At 43.2% G+C, this 19,742-nt stretch overlaps 1 protein-coding gene across 1 annotated transcript in view; it reads right to left on the bottom strand.

Annotated features, from left to right (window-relative positions):
• Window positions 1–19,742, bottom strand: part of lama2 (laminin, alpha 2) — a 163,599-nt gene that overhangs the window by 3,777 nt on the left and 140,080 nt on the right. The window contains 18 exon segments of the mRNA XM_030109644.1: window positions 84–179; window positions 386–479; window positions 1,628–1,740; window positions 6,977–7,172; window positions 7,892–8,068; window positions 8,158–8,309; window positions 11,215–11,268; window positions 12,153–12,308; window positions 12,957–13,077; window positions 13,618–13,629; window positions 14,047–14,185; window positions 14,279–14,423; window positions 14,534–14,696; window positions 15,439–15,563; window positions 15,664–15,823; window positions 16,853–16,986; window positions 18,694–18,837; window positions 19,102–19,256. Coding sequence (XP_029965504.1) covers window positions 84–179; window positions 386–479; window positions 1,628–1,740; window positions 6,977–7,172; window positions 7,892–8,068; window positions 8,158–8,309; window positions 11,215–11,268; window positions 12,153–12,308; window positions 12,957–13,077; window positions 13,618–13,629; window positions 14,047–14,185; window positions 14,279–14,423; window positions 14,534–14,696; window positions 15,439–15,563; window positions 15,664–15,823; window positions 16,853–16,986; window positions 18,694–18,837; window positions 19,102–19,256 — 2,336 coding nt within the window.

Below are 19,742 nucleotides of genomic sequence, written 5' to 3'. Positions count from 1 at the left end.
TATGAGGAATGACGGGGGCAAACATGGTACAGGGATGACAGCTGAAAAATAAATATGAATAGAAAACAGTGTGAATGTTTTACCTTGTGCCAGTTCCCATCGTTGATGGAGAAGGGAACACAGCCAGATATGTTTCCATGACCGAGATCGTAACCCAGACAAACCTGTCCGTCCTTGATCTACAGAATGACAGCAAAGCGGTTTAGAGATGAGACGACGGTGGCTCATGAATGCTTCGTCTTTTGATTAATTGCAGCAGGTGAGGAAATCAGAAGTTCAAAGTCAAAGTCCCGGATAAAATAAGCTCATAAATCTGAGGCCAGCATGAATTTTACAAAAGATCACATCAGAAAGAGTGTATCGAAAAACCGTGTTAGATCGTCACCTGTATGGAAACAAAGTCAGCATGGTTGATTCTCGCCATGTAGAGAACGAGACCGGATTCCTCCTTCGTCCTCAGCTCGAACTCCAGTATCAGCCTGAAACACACACACACACACACACACACACACACACACACACACACACACACACACACACACACACACACACACACTTCTGTTGGATTTCAGGTAATAATCACCTTTAATAGTTACACTGTAAATCTGTAGTTAACCTATTGGAGGCACTTATGCTCTAAATACTCACATTTGGAGAGTAGACTGTCCTGCAGCTAAAGCCGTTCTAAAAAACGCTCAATCGACTTTTTCAAGACTGGGAATTGTTGACAAGCCAACGTGTTCTTTAGTGTAGATACTGTGCTTTCCATCTTTGAACAGTTTTTGTTTTTGTCAGTCTGGGAGGCAGACGGGCTGCTCTGACGATCGGCCTCGTCAACATGTTCACTTTTTAAACAAACTGTTATTTAGGCTGTGGAAAGCTATCGACGAGCAAAACGATCACCGACTGACTTCTGCTGCGGCTTTATTTATTTAGAAATGTGCTCCAGAGTGAGGGATCACGTTGAAACACACGCACGCACACACACATTGTGCTTTTCTGTGTAGAACACACTACAACACCTTCTACTTTAGAGAATCATAACTAGTGTTTGTTCTTGATCATACTAGTTCATGCTGCTAATCACACCATTTCAGAGGTACATATGTTCTTATTTTGCTTCATATTCTGTACAGGTTTATAGAGTAAACTGTGAAAAAATACATAAATGAGGTTCAATGTGACTATCAACAAAAACAAAACAAAAAAAAAGATTACATTATTTTACTGTGTCTCAAAAGTAATCACATTTTTATACATTATTACAGAATTATGTCCAACAGTACAGATTAATTTTGCCAATCATGAGTATTTGCTTATTTTTCTGGACACAGTTTTATCAACTGACTTTTTTTTAATGTTTTTTTTTTTTTTTTTTACAGCAAAACAGTATATTTTTACAAACACTGGGTGTATTTGTTCCCTTTACTCACTTCAGCAGCTTTAGAACTGACTTAGCTGTTTATTTTTAGTGTGATTATAGTGTTGATAGTGGGAATTTCTGTTGTCACTCCTCAGGCATTAGCATAACTCGAAAACAACACTGTTAACAACACCTGCAGGTCAGCAAAGCCATTCAAAACAATATAAGTGAGAGAATAAAATAGACATTTTATCTCAAACTCACCTCTCTCTGACTTTGGTGTCGTCGAAGGCGAAGCTCATGTGGCTGTTTCTGGAGAGTCCGAACTGGTAGGCCTTCTCCAGGGCTGTCGGGGCCACAGCTGATGCACACAGATCCTGGAGATTGGACATAATGTGTCAGTTAGGCTGACGGGGTCTCGGCACGCTGCGCCCGGTGCCTCTAGTCAACAGGAACCTTAACACTCCGGTGGAACACATGCCAGTCACACTAATGGGGCTCCTGCCTCTGAAACGCCGGAACCCGACGGCTCGGTCAGTCATCAAACAACGCCACAACAAGGGAACAAGCTATTTAGATATTTAAGTTGGTAAAACTCAGTCAGGAGCCAAGCGTGGCCAGAATCTTCACTTTTGTCTTCAGTGGACATTCTGAAAATGTTCACTCATTTATTTACAGGACTATTAAGAACAGTGTGGATTTTTTTTTTAAATATATATTTGCTAAGATTAATGTTGGCAAAAGGCTGCTGCTTCATTAGCTGCAGAATGTTAACAGCCTTCAGGGTGCATGTTCATGAATAGAATAGCTGTTACGTTAACGCCATTCCGTTCACAATCAGCTAGATTTCACTGCTTCATTAATCGGAGCATTGCAGCCATCTGCAGTTCGGATCTGTCTCTCAGTTGCATCATGTCTCCCCCACAGCGGGTAAATTAAGAGAGGCACTTACTTTCGATGAAAAAAAATGAAGTCAAGGCCTCTTTTTTTTTTTTTTTTGTCATTTTTACAGAATGTAATGTCATCCTAAAGGCTGGGGCTGGTTTCATGGCGGAGCTGTTTACAGCCATGGAGATAGCTGGTTAGGTTTACAAGTAAAGTAGAGTGAACATATTTAGAAAAAAAATAAGACAAAACAAGTGATTGAATGAATTGTCACTACAGACTGGGTATATTTATATCCACTGATCCTTCTGATTCATTTATCATTAACTATCTTTTCATTCATTCCACTGGATCAAACACCACAACTGTTTCCTCCAGCTGTTGATCATTTTCTGTGGCTTTTCCACACAGTGCAGTTCAGCCACAAGCCACAAGGTGTCACTCTTAGAATACAGCAACCCTTATTTTGTTTGAGTGACTCTTATGGCTTTTTTTTCTCCCTCTGATACCTCTTCTCTTACTGGTCCAAGCCATCCTTTATTCTGTCGTTTCACGTCGCCCAGCTTGTCCTCCCATCTGCTACTTTCTTCTCCTCTCCACTCTTTCATTCTCCTCTTTCATCTCATTTTTTTAATCTCCTTTCCTCCGGCCTGTTATCTTCTGGCCAGTTCTTTTATACCGCCCTGTTTCCCTCCTCGTCCACAACCCCTCATGTTTTCCTCTCCTCCTCACCCGTCTTTCTTTTTGTCCTCATACAGTATGTTGTTAAAAAAAAAAAAAAAAAAGTTTGCCGCGTTAATATTTTCCTTCTATTGATCTCTTCTTGGTCAAACCCTCTAATAACCCACCTCTGCTGTTATAACCTTGGCTTACATTCATTTTGCACTCTCAGTTACAGGATGCTTCCCAGTCCCCCAACAAATCTTTCTTTTCTTCACTGTTTCCTGTTTATTTACCTTTTTTTTGTTGTCTGAAAGCTTTTTCCAGTGTATCCCAGCTTGTCATTCTCTTCTTGTCCTCTTCTAACCTCTCATATCTTTCGTCACCTGTCGCCTCCTGAAGCATTTCTCATCCAGGATACAGCGCTGTAGTGTTTTTTACTCTAGTCTCAGGAACCCTGGTTCGAGCCTGTGTTCGTTCTCGAGGCCTTGTACGCCCGGAGTTTTCAGTCGTCTTTGTGCCTTCCCGGGTTTTTTCCCCTCGTAGTTCAGCTTCCTCATATCTCCTCTCAGCTCAGTTCTTCACTCTCCTTTCTTCCCCGCACCTCGCTTTTCCTTTCTCCAAAAACCTTCTGTCACCAGTCTGCGAGTCTCACCTATTAAGTAATAAAGCTGCTTTAGTGTAACTTCAGCAAGAGCTTGAGACAAAGTTAGCGAGAGAGCGAGGGAGCGAGCCAGGGAGCCCGGATCTGTTGGTGTATGTGTGTCTCAATCTCCAATCCACTCTTGTTCCCTTTCAAGTGAAGACATTCCCCACACCGTGACCTTGCTTTGTTACAGCTGACACTCACCTCTTATCGCGCTTCGTCCTCATATCCGCTCCTCCTCCTCAGCCTCCCTCTTTTCTCTCTTCCTTATTCTCCTCATCTAACAAAAGGCAGACGCCACTTGCTCAAAAGCCCCTTTCCTTCCCCTCTCCTTTCATTCTTCTCCCGTTTTCTCTCCTCCATCGTTCCATTAAGCCAACAAAAGGCAAGCGCCGCTCCGTTCCTCTCTTTCCTGCCTTCCTCCATGGCTGCACCTTTTCTCCTCTGCTGTGCGTCCTCTTTCATCCCCCTCTTCTTCCCTCGCTTTCTCTCATCCCCTCTGCGTCTTTCCATTAAGCTAACAATAGGAAGACGGTCCTCCATTCAGGTCTTTGGTTGGAGGTCACACCAATAGAATCTGAAGTCATTTCGTGTGTGTGTGTGTGTGTGTGTGTGTGTGTGTGTGTGTGTGTGTATAAAAAAATCCGCACTCCGCTTATTGTACTGCAGGTTTCTCTTTATGACTTTAGTACTAATTAGATTTAACCACAAATGTTTTAACGCTCGACTCATGACCCATTTAAAGACTACACAGTGTTCCTCAAGCATATATCGCTGGATGTTACATTCAGAAGTACAGTTCCAAACTCAAGTTAACTCAAGGACAAGTCATACTGCAAAGGCAACAGCTACACACATGGCTGCCAGAGTTTAAAGCTCTCAATTTGAAAATATATATATATATATATATATATATATATATATATATATATATATATATATATATATATATATATATATATATATATATATATATATATATATATGTATATATGGAAAGAAGTGAATACTCAGTTAGCAGCTGGACCATGTGTTATCACCAAAAGTCTAAAGGTTTTTTGACCTCTGACCTTCAGCACAACATTGAGAGTGTGTGTGTGTGTGTGTGTGTGTGTGTGTGTGTGTGTGTGTGTGTGTGTGTGTGTGCGCGCCTGTATACCGCGTCAGGGCCGGGATCCTGCGTAGCAGTGGGCGTGGCTACAGCAGTGGGTGCGGTAGGGGTGACAGCAGGTGGAGCAGGGGGCGGGGCAGGGGGCGTGGCCTCCTGCAGGTCAGCGGTCACAGAGCGGGGAGGAAGGAGATCAGCAGCAGCAGCAGCAGCGGAACCGGAAGTGAGGCAGCGATGGTGACAAGTACAAACGGGAAACAGCAGGGTGGAGGCAGCGATGTGAAGAATGTGAGGATGAGATGGAGCATGATTATCAAGCACACTGAGCAAAAAGTGGCTGTCATCACTTGCTAAGCTGATCTTCACTTATTTTAGAATTCCTATAGGAAACATTGTGCAGACTAGGAATTTTAAATAAGAACTGAATCAACACTTGTGACTAATTGCGATCCTTTCCAAACATTCTTTAAGAAAGTAATAACAACAACCACCATATGTTCCTTTTTTTAGGCTTTATATTTGGCTTCTTATCATGAAAATTAAATATATTTGAACGCAAAGCTGAACATCATTACATTTAATGCATTTGTATTTTATTGATATTTTTTGTGTTTCTGAGCAATTAGGGACCTGAATTCTATCAGGCTAATTCGTAACATCTGCCCCATTATCAATCAAAACAACAAGTTAAAGAGATATGTACTACTGAATACTGAGGAATCAGACTTATTTCTCAGAGAGTCACAGTGTTGGCGTGGCCCGGCTCAGCCTCTTCGGCCCGTCGACTGATGCTCCCTCAGTATACCATGAATCAACAGTACAGAATGAGCTGTGTCTGAGCAGAAGGAGATAAAGACGCTTCTTTATTCAGCACATGCTGAGACTGTTGTCTTCTGTCAGCTGTGATTGGACTCCATTCTGACAATGCCCTCTTAGCGCTAATGAAAAATGCATACATCAACCTGTGTGGCGCTCGCTCTTCGGAGAGCTGCACCTCAAGTCCCAGTGAAATTTAAAGAGGGATAATCACAAACACAATGAAATGCATCCACATGTTTAAAGATAACAACACAAACAATAAGTATATAATAGTATATTTTAAGATAACTTGAAAAACTGTTTAAATCAAAAATAACCCAGAATGCCACTCAAATAGCATAATTTAACAATTAGCTTTTCGTGAAAATCAAACAAAAAATTACTTTGGAACAGTAACAAAACCAGGAGGAACATTATTTTGAAGTGAAACTGTTTCAAATATCTCTCTAATATCTTCTCCACTCCAGTCTAAAGAGGCACTTTGTTTTACACTCTGATGTGTTGCGGTCTTATTGAAAATCTGCCTCAAAGTTAAAGTTATTAACATAACTTCTAATTCTCCAAGCGTGAATTATACAGAGATATTCCTGCAGTCACTGCTGGTTAACACGTGGACAGGGACTAGGAGAACTACAGCTTCCCGCAGCCTGCAGTCTATATCATAAAACAGATGAACGCACAGCCCATAAAGCAACAAACCATTGAGTTATAGCTAAGCTGGCAAAGATCTTTGGCTCCATGCTTCATGATCAATGTCCCTTAAGAGCTGTAGTTTTGCAGCTAACTGGGTAACTGATAACCTATGGCTGCTGCAAGACATATAATACATTAAATATGTGAAATACATCTCGCCCGTCCCGGTGCGACGGCTATGAAATGAATAAGTCACCGCCTGCCAGCTTCTTAGCATAGTGGCTAAATGTTAGCTCAGAGTGTTTGGCTCCCGTGCGCTCATAAAGCATAAAGAGGCGAGCTCGGTTAGCTTAGCACGGCGGCACTGCTCCGGCCTGTATGACAGGCTGCCAGAGGTGGAGTTTAGTGACTCAAGGCTAAAGGGACTATAAAGAAGAGTTAATGGGCTGTGCAACTGCTGCGTGATGAATCGCTGAGCTAACACGCCGGGCCACGGCTGCATTTCATCAGGGGGAAATAGGTGTGTGTGTGTGTACGGTGTGAATAGCAGAGTAAGAGAAAATAATCGCGATAACAGTGCAGTGTGGTGGGACATCTGTGCCTTCCTGTTAAGGTGTATGCTGGCAGGTGTACTGTATCCAGAATGTATTGCAGATAAACTTCCTGTGTGTGTATTGTTTTTGTAAATGTGCCAACGGAGGATAAGAAGCTGCCCGGGCAAGAATAATGGCCAGTGCAATGGTGTAATTAAGAAAGTAACTTTTTTCTATGTATTTCATGTAACTTTTGTGGCGCTTCCTGTTGACAAAAACTACAGAAATGAGTCACATGTCCGTGTGTGTCCAGAGGTGAGTGTACTCACAGGCGGAGGTGGCGTGGCGGGAGCAGGGGTCAGAGGAGGGGCCAGTGGCTTCGACACCTCTTTCTCTTTCTCCTTCTCCTCCGTCTCAGGCTCCTCCACCTCAGGGAGCAGAGGTGGAGGAGCTGGCGGGCCAAGGTAGGGGCACTGGCCGATTTCAGCATTCTCAAAGGAAACAGGCTGGGAGAAATCTGACAGACTACGAGACAGTATGAAAAACAAACAAACAAACAAACAAACACATATAAGACAAACTCACTCACTATATGGATCTATATGATTTTTTTTTTAATCCCTTAAATAATAATAATAAAAAAAAGAAGTGGTGTAACTGCAGGCCCCTAATGACTCTCTTCAAGAAAGGCAGATGTAGATTAGAAGGAAGCGACAGTGTCGGGATGGGGTGTGGGTGGGGGTGGAGGGGGTTGGGGAGGGGGTTGATAGGGGGGAAATGAGGTGAGCAGTAGACAAACAGACACAAACATAAACGCAAAGATGGGGAGGACGTAATTTGAGTTATGACTATGTTTATGATGTCTGACAGCTCTATTACTGCTGTTCACGCAGAAGGAGACACTGGCTTTATCATCATCATCATCAACGCCGCCATCATCACTTCCTGCTATCGCATTAACTACTCCTTAACTCAGCAATGCATGATGTGAAAATGACTCCTGCGACATCCAGTAGCAGTAAATCTCCCAGTTAAAATGCTGATGCAGCAAATCTGTCTGCGTTATGAAATAATTATCTGACCATGGCCGACTTTGGTTTTGCATTGTGGCAACAGGTCAAGTGTTGCATTCACCAAAAAGTTGCTCTTTTTTGCCACCGTGATGGGTTTGTGAGCATCACAGGAAACTCAACTTTCCCCCCGTCGTCTCGTTGTTTTGTGAGGAGTGACAGAGGTTTACATACACAGAATTGACCATCAGGTTCCATATGCATCCCTGGAACGGGACGTTGACCCTGTTGGACGTCTGCTCCACTTCTGCAGGAATACCACCGAGGAAGACACGCTGCAGGCTTATTGGCTGATCATGAGGCAGCGCCGTTTCCCTCTTGGCCTCCTCGTCCACTTGGATCGCAAAAGATCTGATGGAACACAGAGATATGTTTATCTGACCTAAAAAAATAATCTTGACTCACCAGTGGCTGAACATGGACTGAACCCGGTGACTCACCTGCCAGGCAGCCTCTCGATGCGCAGTGAGTGCTCCCTGCCATCATTCAGGACGCCTTGGTCCGGACGCCTGACGACACGACGGGGACTGCCGTTACCGAGAAACAGCATGACCTCCAGGGAGCCTTTGTTCAACATGACTGAGAGGAAGGGCTGCAGGAGAAGGGGAGAAACTGTATTAGCTCTCCACATGCACAGAACTCTCAGGACTCAGAGGACGAGGGGAAAGGAAGATAGAAGAGGAGACTCGGAGGCCACGCAGCGACGTTGCGATTGGTCCTTTCACTTCACAGTGAGTGGTTCAGTGGGTGTTTTCAAAAACTACATAAAGTAACTAATTTATTGCTGAGAGGAAGAAGTCAGGTTGTCAGAAATGATCTTGATAAAGCCACGCTAAATGCACAGCAACACCACGGAGAGAGACACTAAGGTTCTTATCAGATTAAAAAAGAAACTGTGAGAAGAAGTCTCATAGAATGAGAAGGTGACACACAGAAAATGAACATTATATAACTAAGAATATGAAAAGTTAATACTGTCAAGGTCTAGCATACAGCAATATAATATAAAGATGTACTTATTTTACCGAGCTGTTTCTTATTAAATCTAAGATTTGATATAAAAAAGACGGCTGAAGGGTCAAAACATGAGCAGTCAGGTCAACGTTAACAGGTAGCTCTCACTCTTTTCTGGCTTCTGAAGTATTTTCATACAGTTTCAATGTGACAAAATGTGTTGGAACACATGGGAATTCCCCATCCATGTCTAAAGTCTATAAACGATGGTTGGCAAAAGGAAAGAAAGGGTCACAAAAGGGCAAATAAGAACAAAGATAAGACGTGAAGCAGTGGGGCCACAAACAGAGGGGAAGACAGATTGGATTAGAGCAGGGAAGAAGCAACAAGGAAAGTGGAGATGAGTGGGGGCAGATAGCGGGTATACAGAGAGGAATGGGGGAAAATAAGAGAGGTAAGAGGAGTGGAGGGAAGTAGGGAGCAGGGAGGAAAGGATAACAAGAGATGAGAGGAACGGAGAGGAGAGGATAATAGGGGGACGAGATGAGAGGGCAGAGAGCAAAACAGCCAGCGAGATAGAGACGGTGGGAGAGGGAGGAAGAGCGAGGCAGACAGAGAGGTGCGGGAGAGCAGTGGTGCAGGGTCAGGCTAATTTGAATTTTAATTCACTGTGTGCCAGAGGGCGAAGTGGGAGACAATTTACCACCTGAAAATGGAATTTCAATTTGAGGTCGGGGACAAATTGAACTGAGATGTAGCTACAACATGCCTCTCGCCGCGCCGTCTCACACACAGATGGGAACGCACGCTTGCTCGCGTGCACACACAGGTGGACACACCTCACATGTCACACATATAGACAAAGGCAGACAATCACAGATAAAGTGACACATGCAAAGATGCATACATGGAAGGAAACGTATGCAGATGCAAATGCAGGGCTGGATACAGTGTGATGCAGAAAGTGTGCGCACACACACACACACACACACACACACACACACACACACACACACCTCGACATTATTTAGTCTAAATCTCACAAATAGGAGAAAATGGAAAAATATACAAACTCATAGTATCTGTTAATTCAGAGAAGCACTGATGCTCTTTTTTTTTTTATTTTAAAGACCAGGGGTCTCAAATGCTCGTCTGGCACACAGGCTGAAAGCCAGAGGGCCTAATCCAGCCTGTCGGCCGACCCTGCTTCAAGAGGAGATTACCTGCAATACATTTCAATAAAAACAACTGCTTTTTCAAATTTGTCCAGCAGGAGTTGCATTATTTCAGTAAGATTAAGATCCTTTTTTTATGTTTCTCGCACTCACTTTCACACTTATGGGTTTAGAAATTAACTGTAGGGCGAAACAGGAGCACTCTGGGTAAACCCACGCACAAATGGAAGAACATGCAAACTCCACACAATAACCAGGGACATGAAGTGAGAGGGACAGACTGACAGACAGCAAAACATATTTTCAAGAAAATGAGCTAAATGTCACAGTAAATCTTAGTCTGGAGAGAAAAAGCAGATTGGAGATCCTGTTTCAACATATAGAAAGAACATGCGAGCAGCTCGTATATGGACGTCCCTACATTTCACGGATCATCCTGTGAATAACGGAGCCAAACCGAACCTGCTCCTTTTTCAGTTTCTCTTGTATCTGCTCTCTCTGCTCTGCATGACTTCTTTTCAGCTTTTCTCTTTCTTCCATCCTTCCTATCACCTCTAAATCTCCCCTCATCCCTCCATCCTTTGTCTCCCGTCCCTCTCCTTCACCCTCTGTCTCTCCGTCCCTCTCTGAAACAGCCATTAGTCAGGGCCAAGTTGAGTTGATGGTGTTTTTAACCTCGCTTAACCTTTCTCCGAGCACACACACATATACTCCCACGTGCGCAAACGCGGGCACGCGCGCACACACACTGACTGTCAGCACAGTTAGTAAAAATAGATTTACCAGTGATGATGGATAAGCTAAAGGTAACCCTCTGTCCTCACACACACACACACACGCGCACACAGCCACAAATTGATGTGCATAATGTCTTCACATTCAACGAAACAAAAAAAAAATCATGCCTGCATTTGTGTGCAATTAGCAAGTGATATGACAGGTTGCACATGGTGACAAAAAAAAAAAAAGGATGTAATTATTTAGCACGACTGCAGCGGCGGCGTGTCGTATCCCAGCGTTGTGTACGCCCGTATTGCGCTCATGGAAAGTAGCTATGAGACAATCTAATCAGCATGGTTGCCAACAGAGTCAAATCTCATTAATATGCACTGATGGAAACTTAATTCACTTACAGAAAAGGTGCTGGTGTGATTGTATGTGTGTTTTGGCCGAGTCAGCGAAAAGCCAGGATCGCTAACCTGCACAACCACTGAAGTGTGTACTTTATAATTTTAAGAATGGGTATTGCTCTGAGGGTTTATTTTAGGTGAAAACAATCAAATTATCCTCTTTTGCCAACAAAAGCAAATTTCATTAATATGCACTTATGTAACTGCCCTTCACTCAGACGGAGCGGGATGAACACACCTCTCCAGACTGCCGCCGTCTCCGCTTTGAGTTGAGGACGTTGGCGCTGCGGGCCTGTGGTGGGAAGAAAGATGTGACAAGTCATCGGTCTAAAGTATAAAACCCTGCTTTTGCAACGCTGAAATAGGTTCCTGAACCAAATCCTGTTTCCCATTAAGCTACTGAACTTATTTTGGAAAATAATGATTAAAAATTAAGCGGTGTAATTCTTTTTGCCTACGCCTCACACAGATCTCCTGCCTCGGTATCACTGCTTTCATGCTCCTCCCACTGTGCTTCGTTGCTGCTGTCAGAGCATGCTGAGATGCAGCATTTTACAGCCTTTAACCACTAAATAACAACTAGTAGCACCTGTAACTGACGCATTCCCTCAAAGCTCCTGTTCATTGCACACGTCTGACATTTGCTCAGTGCGGTTGACGGATCATATCCAACACATCAGTCCTAAGGGAGACCGCTTTGCTGTAATGATGTAGAACTTGGCATAAAACTGGGAGCTAAATATTAAACCACTTTTTCAAATCTATTTCCATTAAAAAAAAGCCTGTTTTTGATAGCAATATTTTAATTTTCATACATTTCCTAGTTCTATTTAAAATTTAGAGGTCATGTTTAACTAACACTTGCTCACCTAAAGATATATTATGCCTAGTTACTATATATTTTTCCGAGTCATACAAATGTTTTAACATTGATGCATCTTATAAGAGATGACGATTCCATAATGAATATACTGGTTAAATAACACAACCGTGTTCAAAGGATTGGACTGTGTAACTTATGACGACATCACCTAAACACTAACAATTTTATAACAAGAAATACTATATATTAAGCTATATTGTCTAACATGAAGAAAATAAAAAAAAAAGTCTATCCATCCATCAAAGCACCAAACCATGCATCCTCGTCAGAGTACAGAGTGGATGATAGTAAACCTGCTGGCTGATCGGCGAAGCTCCGGCCACCGCCAGCAGGATGGTCCCAGTGTCTGCCAGGGTGCTGAAGGAGAGGCTGATCTCCGTGTCGACTCCCAGCAGCAGGCCGCTCAGCTCCATGTATCCCGCTTTAGAGAAGCTGACTGTGTACAGGTTCTGGAGGACAGGGAAGGAACATGAAAACCACAAGATGACAACTTAACTGTCAATACCAGGAAAACCCAAACTTCAGGGTGAACAATTACAACATGCGTGGTGTTAGCTTGTGGGGGGAAACTGAAATAGCTTTAACAGAAGAAGAAGAAGAGAACAAACACAGACATGCAGGAGAAAGACTTTCACTCTACGTCAGCTCCAGCCAACGACCATCTTTTATACACTCTTCATTCACTGTGCGAGCAGATTCAATATGCACAAGTATAGAATATATAAAAGCCTTCTACGGCTTTGAAAACTCTATTGTAGGTTGCATAACAGTGTGTTTTTGTGTGTGTAACCAAACAGTAAAAACCACTGCAGAGTGTAAAGATTAAAAGACTCGGTGTGTGGGTTGAAGTCTGAATGTGAAAAAGGTATGCGCGCTTTGACTGGTCTTGGCCTCGCTGACCTTACTGGTTTGTCATTCTTTTTCAATTCAATTCATTTCTATTAAGATTTAATTGAATAAAAGTATGTAAAAGGAAACAGTGAATGTTGAATAAGAAAGACAGAGCCATATTGAAACTATAAAAGGCTGAAGAAGCAGAGCTCAAGCAATTAATACTCAAAGACTGAGCATGAGAAAGAATGAGAGCAGATCCTTACCTCCGCATGACATCCTTTGGTCACTCCGGTATAATCTGAGCTGCTGAGGAGATTATATGGCGTTCTGGACACTTCAATGTCACGCAGGCAGCCAGCATACCTCTTCAGAGTCACCTCGGACCTAAGAGAAGTTATATTTAATTTAGCAGCGACAGAGAATCACAGCAGGGATGATTTTCATGGTGGCTCTTTGAGGAGTGCATTGTGAAATGAACAGTGATTTGCAGCGAAGCTTTTGCATCGTTCAACCAGAAGCAGAGCGACGCCTGGACGCCATTAACAGGAATAATCTGAATAGGTCATCTGTCTGTCACTTTATGTCATGATAAGAGAGTTTCATACAATGTTTTTTTAGAAGATCATGGAATCTACTTATTAAAGATCGAAACATATTACCTCCCAACAAAACCTTTCACTATGACTGTAAGCCAAAAAAGCTTTGGTTCACAAGCTTCCATTAGTTTGAACTTGTTCAGACAAATGTCAAATTCAGATTATTAAAGGACAGAAGGAGTGAGGTCAAAGTGGCGTGTGGGGGAGCCAGGAAACAATCATGAGACATGAGCTGCACAGAGTCACGAGCATGGCGAGCTGTATGCAGCGATCAGAGATCAATAGATGTGATTATATGTCTGATTATGATCGGTATTGTTTTATTTACCTGGCTGTCATGCTGTTAAGACAAAATATGACATTAAAACATTAGCACGCTTCACACATTTGCACAAGAGGGTTTATGGACATTTTTTTTCTTTCCTCTTGAACCCACATCAACTCCTCCAACCTGCTCATGAATAAATACTTTAATGATAGCCGGAGTGTGAAAAGAGTTATAAATGAATTTGACGAGAGGCTGACTGCACTTCATCAACTATTTCACTGTCTCAGTAGCGTAAAGTTTGATTGCATCAAAGTTCCCCATGAAATGATAACGAGAAGCTTAAGCAGTAATAAACAAACTCCTCACACTCTGAAAGCAATGAGCTCATTAAACACACAGAACATGTTATGACCTTTAAAGACCTGAATCCATCAAGATGCATGAATGTCCAAATCCTGCACGTTGGAAGTATTACAGCGGTTTGTGTACCTGTAGTTTCCGATCGTGGGCAACCCTCCAAAATATATTTTCTGGTTTTCCTTCAGGTTCAGGCCGGTAGCTGAACCCTGGGATGTGGCGGCAATCTTCTCCTCTGCACTGCTGTCGATGTCCACCACAGTGACCGTGGCTTCGGGAGCAGTGAAAGAAATGTTTTCACCAACTACCACTCGTGATTCTGTCATTCGCTGAACACTGGCCTGTTCTTCTCATCCGGGCGTACCTTGTTTCTTGTTCCTCGACATTGTGAGGGACTTCCAGCGTCCGTCGTTGTGGCGGCTGGCCGATGTGGCGGTGCCGACGCCTGAGCCCAGGTCAAAGCTCACCTTCACCTTCCCCTCCGACAGCTCCAGGGACATGAAGTCCTTCTGCAGACAGCAAGACACAGAGACACATCTGTTCAAATGTCTTTCTGCATGTATGATACTGCAAAAAAACGTTTAGGCAGGTATTGAGCTCTCCAGTGACGCACACACACCATGTCCTCTGTGGCCAGGTACATGAGCAGAGCCTCGGATGAGAACGTGCGGAACTTGAAGGTGATGGTGGAGACGTTGGGGTTCCACCTGGTGGGCCGTCCCACCGCGGCGTAGCCCTCCCCGTCCATCTGAACCGTCCCCTCGCCGTCCGAACGCTGGGGGCTGTTCGGACGGAGGTGGAAATGTCACAGAGGATAAATTACAACACTTCAAAAATATATTATTAGGCCATCTGCATAATAAATGAACCACGAAAGAGCAGCTATTAATGAAAACGGTTTTTCATTCTAAACAATAAAGATCTTTGTACATGGAGGAGATTTTCAACAAAGACGGGGTTTCGTTTTGAATAAAAGAAGAAGTGATTTAATGACAATAGAGTGCAAATTCTTGTTTAAAAACTTTCAAATTACACAAAGAGTTATTATCCATGTAAATTTGACATTGAAATGAATCAATGCAATAATGTAACATCAAAAAAGTCAATTACTGTGTTTAATTTACAAAGATATCTTTTATTTAAAAGACGCTGGAAATCTGTAATTAAGGCACAATTTATTCTAAAATTTAAAATCAAAAAATTGAGTCAATCTCGTGAGTTTCACCCTCAGAGTTTGAGAGATGACAGCTCTGCTTGGCTTCGATTTATTATTTGATGGTTTTAGTCTGGTGTGCTTGTGAAGTAGCTTTAATCACCACGCAAGGAAGATAAATTTAATCCCTCCTGTGGGGGAGAAAGGGGGATAAATAGACCAGAGGTGGAGTTTATGTGCACCTACCCCAGCCCCCCTCCAACACACACACACACACACACACACACACACACACACACACACACACACACACCCTCACCACAGAAAAATGCACTGAGAAAAAGGACAATTATAATGTATATTCTGTATACCTGACAACACAGCCTTTACAGTCTCCCTCTCTCTCTCTGTAGTTCCACAAACCGATAGGTTTTCCATCCAAAAACGTCTCTCCCATGCAGCCCGTGAACGTGGTCGTTCTCACCGCATCCGCTTTCTGGAAGACGCACAGAGAAACACAATAACGAGGAGGAAAAAGAGAAAGACAGACGAGCAGCGATGCCGTTTCACACAGAGACAGACAGACAGACAGACACCTTGACGAGGCCGAGTATTCCTCCCACAAACAGGTAGGCGTTTTGGTCCACGTCCAAGATGGTGAATGTGGTGGGCGAGTTGGCGCTGGCTGGGGTCGGCATCATACCAGCCATAGGGCCTTCCAGAGGATACACCGATATGGTCCCATTCAACCCATTGCTGTAGTCAGATGGAGGAAAATGGAAGCGGGAGAGTTTGATGTTATTTTTTTGCCGTTCTGTTCTTTCCAGAAGACATTTCCAGTGAGCGAAGACGTTGGCACAGCTTGGAATCAGCCTTTATGGATCCTTGGTGCTAAAAGATGAATGATAGTAAGGTGCAGTTTGTGTCAGCGAAACCTCCGAGCCGCGCGGCGGAATTAACCGCCCACCGCAGAGTTTGCTTTCAAAAACAGTAGGGGTGTTTCTGCGTTGTGTCGGGAAACATTTTTAAGACTGATAGTCGATGTGATCCCACTGGAAAACACCTCTGGGAAATCTCTCGGATGGAAATGCATGGAGCAGGTGGGACATCTCCTCTGTGAGAATGGGTCCTGTGTTGGGTGGCCTGCATACAGCGCTGCTGCCGGGAGAAGAAATGGTCGTAACGACGCGCCACGGGCTGACAAGGCTGCAAACTCTTGATTTCCCAGGTGAATCTACGTGTTTTCCACAGTAGCGTGAGCGAGATGATGTACTGTAGCTGCTATCTTTTTATTTTTTTGTTGCTTGTTTGTCGATTATGTGAGGTGAAGGAAAAGAGATTAATCAGTGATTTAATTCATTATATCAGCCTGTTAAAAAAAAAAAAAAACCCAGCATGAGATCAAAACACAAAAAATGTAATATTTTTCTCTGACCAATAGGTGACAGTCATCCATCACAAGGTGGAACCTAAGAATAAAGAGTTGCATGCACATGAATTCTGTGTGTTTTCTTGGCCGTGGCTTTTGTGATGTTGCTTTCTAACACAGTAAATCGTGGTTGTGGGAGCAGACTGGAGCATCGACGCATGGCTGAAGAGACAGTAAATGCATTAGCTTCACTGTGCTCTGCAGCGTCATTATTATGCCTCTCTACATTTCTGGTTCCCTTGGTGAAAATTCTTTGTATTACAGCCAACATCAGCATTGAGTGGTGCGTGCTAACACACACACACACACACACACACACACACACACACACACACACACATATGTGCCTTTCTTACCGCGACGCTTCTATTCTGTGCCAGTTCCCATCGTGGATGGTGTGATGAGGATATTCGACTCTCCCCACACCTGAACCCACGTCCCAGAGGAAATTCACCTTCCCCTTACGCATCTCCAAGGCCAAGAAGTCCACCTGAGAGACACACAGGAAACAAATGCTGAATAATCTGTGTGAGGGTTATATTTACAAACACATTGTTTTTGACAAATCATCCAATAAAGCTAATCAACCTCAGTAAATTTGGTTCATTCTATCAAAACCGTTCTAGCAGACTTTGGAAGCCCATCTCTTCATACAGCCTCGAAAAGGAAAATAATACGCTGGAAGTGATCGACGGATCGAGCGATCATACTGGAATAAAACCAGCTATAGGTGCTGCGGATCATTGTTAACGTGGCAGTCGGAGTCTTTAAAGCGCTGCAGCTTAGATTTCTGTTGTGACAGTGAGGATGATGCCGTGTGGGAGGAGCAGTGGAACCAGAGCAGGAGAGCAGCGATGGGTGAGAGAAATGAGCGAGGAGTGCGAGCAGTGCGAGACTGAGACTGGAGACTCTATAAAACTGTGTGTAATCAGGTAATACCTTCAGTAGTGATGTACTTGTCGTTGTGGCTACTTGAATCAACAGGTGTCAAAGTTAAGAGGGAGTTTGTGAATTCCTGCTCAGATCTGCTCTGGTTCTAACTTTTTCTTCAACTGTCCCTTGAAGTGGAATTCCACAGCATCTTGCTATATTTTGATTAATGGTCTTATTAGTGATGTACGAGCCCCGGAAAAAAAAAAAAAGCAAATTTTGAACATACACTCTCATATGAATTTTGTCTCTGAAGCGCATAAACAACATTATTATTCATATAGTATTATGCACAATTAGAGATTATTAGGAAGTCACGTCTAAAGACACAAATGACACACACGCACAGACACACGAGTGTACACACTTATCTTTCTGGCTCCTCCAGGGTAATGACGATTATCATTAGTACAGATCACAGAGCAGCGTCGTTATTATTCAACTGGCATTACACACTATTAGTGAAACGTTGGAGGTGCACGCGCACACACAGGATTACTATTCATTCTCAATTCTTCGCTATTAGAGATTATTAGTGAGACACACACACACACACACACACACACACACGCACCAAAAAAAATGTGCACGTTCAAGGCCTCCCAGTCAGATGAGGGGAAGTGTAGATTTCTCAGGGGAAATCAGGGTAACGCAGACAGCAATATAAACTTGTTGTTAATTGATGCTTCTTGTTAAGATACACACACACACAAACACACACACACAAACACACATGACCTCTTCGGAATTATCAGCAGTCCTTTAAAAGGACAGTGTGTTCGCTTTATTAGGGTGCCGGTGAGTTAGAGTCAGGATGTATTAATTATTTTTACATTAGACTGATCACTTGGGAGTACGTGCACGTGCCTGTTTCTCTATGTAGCGGTAATTGTAAGTTTCTCTCTGTTCGTGGAGACATCCGTTTGTGTGTATGTGTCGTGTGTGTGTGTGTGTGTATGTGTACGTTGAGATGCAGGCGTTTTCAAGTATGATAAATGGTACACAGAATATCCAGCATCTCGAAATTACGCTGAATATGATTAATGAGTTAATAAGATCAGAAAAAGTTTGAATATAAAGATATATTAGACGCTCCCAATAAATTTAATGAGTGTTAAATTACCTTCAGGTGTGTGTTGACATTATACACACAGTATGCTTTGGTTTGGTTGTATCAGAGTTTTCCTGAGTTACGACAATTTACAGTCTAGAGGAACACTTCCATATTTATACAAGTTCTAAATAATAATTAAAACTGTGTACTTACATATTTGGCTGACCCCAGGTAGAACAGCAGGTTATCAGGTGTGGTGGTTTTAACATGAAGGATGATGGTGTTATATCTTCCTTTCCTGATGTCTGGGCGGTAACTGCGGAGGCAGTCACCTCCTGAAGCCACCGACACTTTGATCTGAAAAAAGAAAGGAGACATTTCACTTGTTGTTAATCTTAAATGCAGAACAGAAAAGTGTCGTAGTGGAGGCCCAGTTTGCCATTATACTATCTTATTACAGGCCCACTCTCACTTTAATGGAATATTTGTTGATTTATCTGTAACACTTCTCCTTTATTTTGAATGGGATTTTTAGAGGAGATATGCAAACATACAGATTCTGACAACGCAGGGCTTTTAAATATCATCTGACAAATCGTTCACACGTGTTGAACAACTCACTGAGTTGGCTTGCTTCCTGGCCTGGTTGATCAGCTCCTTGATCTGGGAGATGTTGCGCCTCAAGTTGTCCTGCAGCTTCTTGATTGGCTGCAGCTTCTCCAGCAGCCGGTCCGCTTCGTCCTCCAGGTCCTTCACTTTGGCTCCTGCAGCGTGGACTGAGGACAGGAAGAGATCAAGCACAATAGAGATAGAGAAACGAACAGTACCGTCGCACTACGCCGTGTATCACAGGCGAGAGGACGAGGAGCGGCTTGCAGGAGAGGATGAAGAGTAATGGCAGCAGAAGGAAACCACTAAAGGAGAGGAATGGCGAAAGAGCAGGGAGGATTGAAAAGTCAGCGGAGCCATACAATTAGTGGAGCTTAGCTTTCAGACGCAGCTGCTTCTACATGTTTGCTTTGACACATTATGGAAGCTGGAGACTGGAAAAACAAAGTCAACAGAGCAAACGTATAAGGAGGAAAAATTACAAATAGGGTGCCGAGCTTTCATGCTGAGGCAATATTAGAAGCAACTACCGTTCACTGTACAGCTATTAAAGATGGCCGTCAGATTAATGGGTGGTGCTCCAATACTGCTGTTGGAATCAGGTTGGATTTGAATTGAACGCATGGAACGCTACACCAGCACACTGCTGCTGG

The sequence above is a fragment of the Salarias fasciatus genome, chromosome 15, assembly GCF_902148845.1.
Source record: "Salarias fasciatus chromosome 15, fSalaFa1.1, whole genome shotgun sequence".
Taxonomy (NCBI): domain Eukaryota; kingdom Metazoa; phylum Chordata; class Actinopteri; order Blenniiformes; family Blenniidae; genus Salarias; species Salarias fasciatus.
This window is presented reverse-complemented; position numbering and strand designations above follow the sequence as displayed.